Here is a 2,550-nt window from a genome sequence, read left to right on the forward strand (position 1 = left end):
ATTATGAAATCTAAGTGTATCTCATTTAGATTTCTTGTTTGATACAACATTAATATTTGAATTTATAATTCAAAATATCAAACTAATTACCCATATTTTTTATTTTTTTTATAATAGCTAACTTATATAATCCACATTTTTTCATCTTCATATTCCAGATTTATTTTTCAAATAAAAAGACCTATTAATATAAAGAGATGTTTTTATTAAGTATGTTTAAAGTTTTTAACCAATCTTTTGTCAACTCCATTAAACCCCCTTTAATAACATCTACTCCATTGACCTTGTAAGTAACATGGCAAAAAATATTACATAAAATTGCATTCAATAACAATCATTTTTTATTTTATTTTTTAAAGTTGGTTGAACTCAACAAAACAAATGAGAATTTAATTACATGGTAATATTATTATTATTATAAAACCTGGAAAAATAGAGCCTCTCTCTCTCTTTATCTACCAAATGGCATAAATCTGCAAAAAAATATTAATAAAAATATTTTAGTATCAATAAAATAAATACAATTGCAAAATTTATAACTAAAATAATTGTTACCTTTTTTGTATTGGAATTTCTGAATGTTTTTTTAACCACAATTTGATAATCGAGAATCCTGCCCAATTGCTTCAAGCATTCTACACGTCATTTCCAGCAATTTCCCTGCAAAAATCATCCACACCAAATCATAATCACAACCAGAAGAAACCCTAGATTTGATCAAGAACATAAGCATATCTTAACATACCTCGTCTTTGTTTGGTGACAACTTTGGCTGCTGCATTATTTGGTGCAACTTTTGTTGTTGAAGGTTTGGATTCCTCCGGTGGAAACAAAACACCATCAATTCCTTGAACTGAAATCCTCCCATCGATATAAATATCTGGATCAAACAAGTATGCAGATCCATCGCCTTGTCCAAATTTCACAGATCCATCAGCTTCTTCTGCCACAACCTTATGCGGCAATCTAAGCGTATCATATCGAATTTTTCCAAATCGCCGTACAGAATTATACATACTTTCTTCAGTTTGATATTCAGGGATTATATGATAGTAAACAATCTGCTCCGGCGCGCCTGGTTCGCTCAATTGATCGGATGTCAGTTTCGCCATCGCCTCATCATTTGGCGCCAAAACAGTTAGAACGTAACCTTCCGAAACTAATTTCCCCATTTCAACTGCCAATGATGTTAAATTTACCAGAATATCTGCTAATTCGTTGTAACCGCCGTAATGTAATAGCGTGTGAATGAAATCTTTCACTTGGCTCTCGCCGTCGAAGTGATGCTGAGGTCCTCCAGGTCCCGGAGCTGGCGCCGGTGCTAGTGATGGTCCGGGAGCCATCGCGTCGTATACTGAAAGCAGAGGAGGTGATCCGATAGCCGGAGGAGGAGATTTCTTCAATTTGTTAGTCCTAGGGTCAATCACAGGGGCTGCCTCCGGCAGAATAGCAGAAATTGATCGGAGACTACGCCGTCGGTTGAATTCCTCTTCAACAGATCGAGGAACTAGTAATCGTTCGATTCCATGTATCACACCGTCGGGACGGACGATATCGTCTGGACGAATTACTTTAGCTAAATCCACCGTCATCTGACCTGCATCGGCAGCCAAGTTAACGTGGTGAGTGGAGAGCGTCTTGTGACGAGTCGATTCCGATGGAGAAAGTGACAATTCGCCGGACCTAATCCGTGTAGGTATAATATGAAACAGAAGAAGCGTTTGAAGAGACTTCAAATTCCCTGGCTCGAGTAGAAATTGCTTGAACTCAGGATCTAATTCTCGCTCTAACGCCTCATTTCTCGGCGCGAAAATAGTTAGATTGTGACGGCTGACAGCGGCTTCGAGTCTTTGAAGAAGGAGAGCCTTCTCCACCAGTTCTGCGAGTTCGGTGTAATGCGAATCGAGGAGAGCAACGAGGACGGAATTAGAGTTGATCTGTCCTGCCGTCAACGGCTTCGATGATGATGATGATCGTTTTCCCGTCGTTTGAGCCGATTCTCCTGGTAATGCGGATGAAATTCCGAATAACAGTATGAGGAATACGATGCAGATATGCGAATCCATGGCGGCGAAAGAAGGTGTTTAGGCTTCTATCTCGCTGTAAGATATGAGTTGTCGACTTGCCGTGACAGCTTCTTGTAGGTATCTTTCTCTCTCTATAGAACCAGAGAGAATGGTTCGTTTTGTATGTGAAGAAGAGGGAGAGAGCAACTTTACTCAAAGATCTTCAGTGAAGACACGTTCAAGTTAGGTAAAAGATTTCCTTTTCTTTTTTTAGATTTAAGCCTATTCATATCCTTCAACTTTTTAAAAGTGACAAGAATAGATTAAAAGTTACGAGTTTAATTTTTACTTAGAATGTCTTAAATTGAAGTAGAAGTCCTTAAGTAGGAGTCGTGGTGAATGTAGAGTTCATTCTAGAATCCTATATTTAAGAAGGAGAAAAAATTATATTTAAAAAATAGTTTTTTAAACAAATATTTGTTCTTTTTACTCATACAAGAATCAACTCCGGATAACAGGATCAAGTGTGACATAAGGATGTAAT

The 2,550-nt window shown here is 37.5% G+C and overlaps 1 protein-coding gene across 1 annotated transcript; it reads right to left on the minus strand.

The window, feature by feature from the left end:
• Window positions 1-291: 291 nt before the first annotated feature.
• LOC124919261 (fasciclin-like arabinogalactan protein 16) lies at window positions 292-2,199 on the minus strand. The gene is made up of 3 exons (XM_047459463.1): window positions 746-2,199; window positions 559-660; window positions 292-475 (listed from the first exon to the last, which is right to left on the minus strand). The coding sequence occupies exons 1-2, from the start codon at window positions 2,064-2,066 to the stop codon at window positions 587-589; spliced, it is 1,395 nt and encodes a 464-aa protein (XP_047315419.1). The 5' UTR covers window positions 2,067-2,199; the 3' UTR covers window positions 292-475; window positions 559-586.
• Window positions 2,200-2,550: the final 351 nt, after the last annotated feature.

Source organism: Impatiens glandulifera, chromosome 1 (assembly GCF_907164915.1).
Source record: "Impatiens glandulifera chromosome 1, dImpGla2.1, whole genome shotgun sequence".
NCBI lineage: Eukaryota > Viridiplantae > Streptophyta > Magnoliopsida > Ericales > Balsaminaceae > Impatiens > Impatiens glandulifera.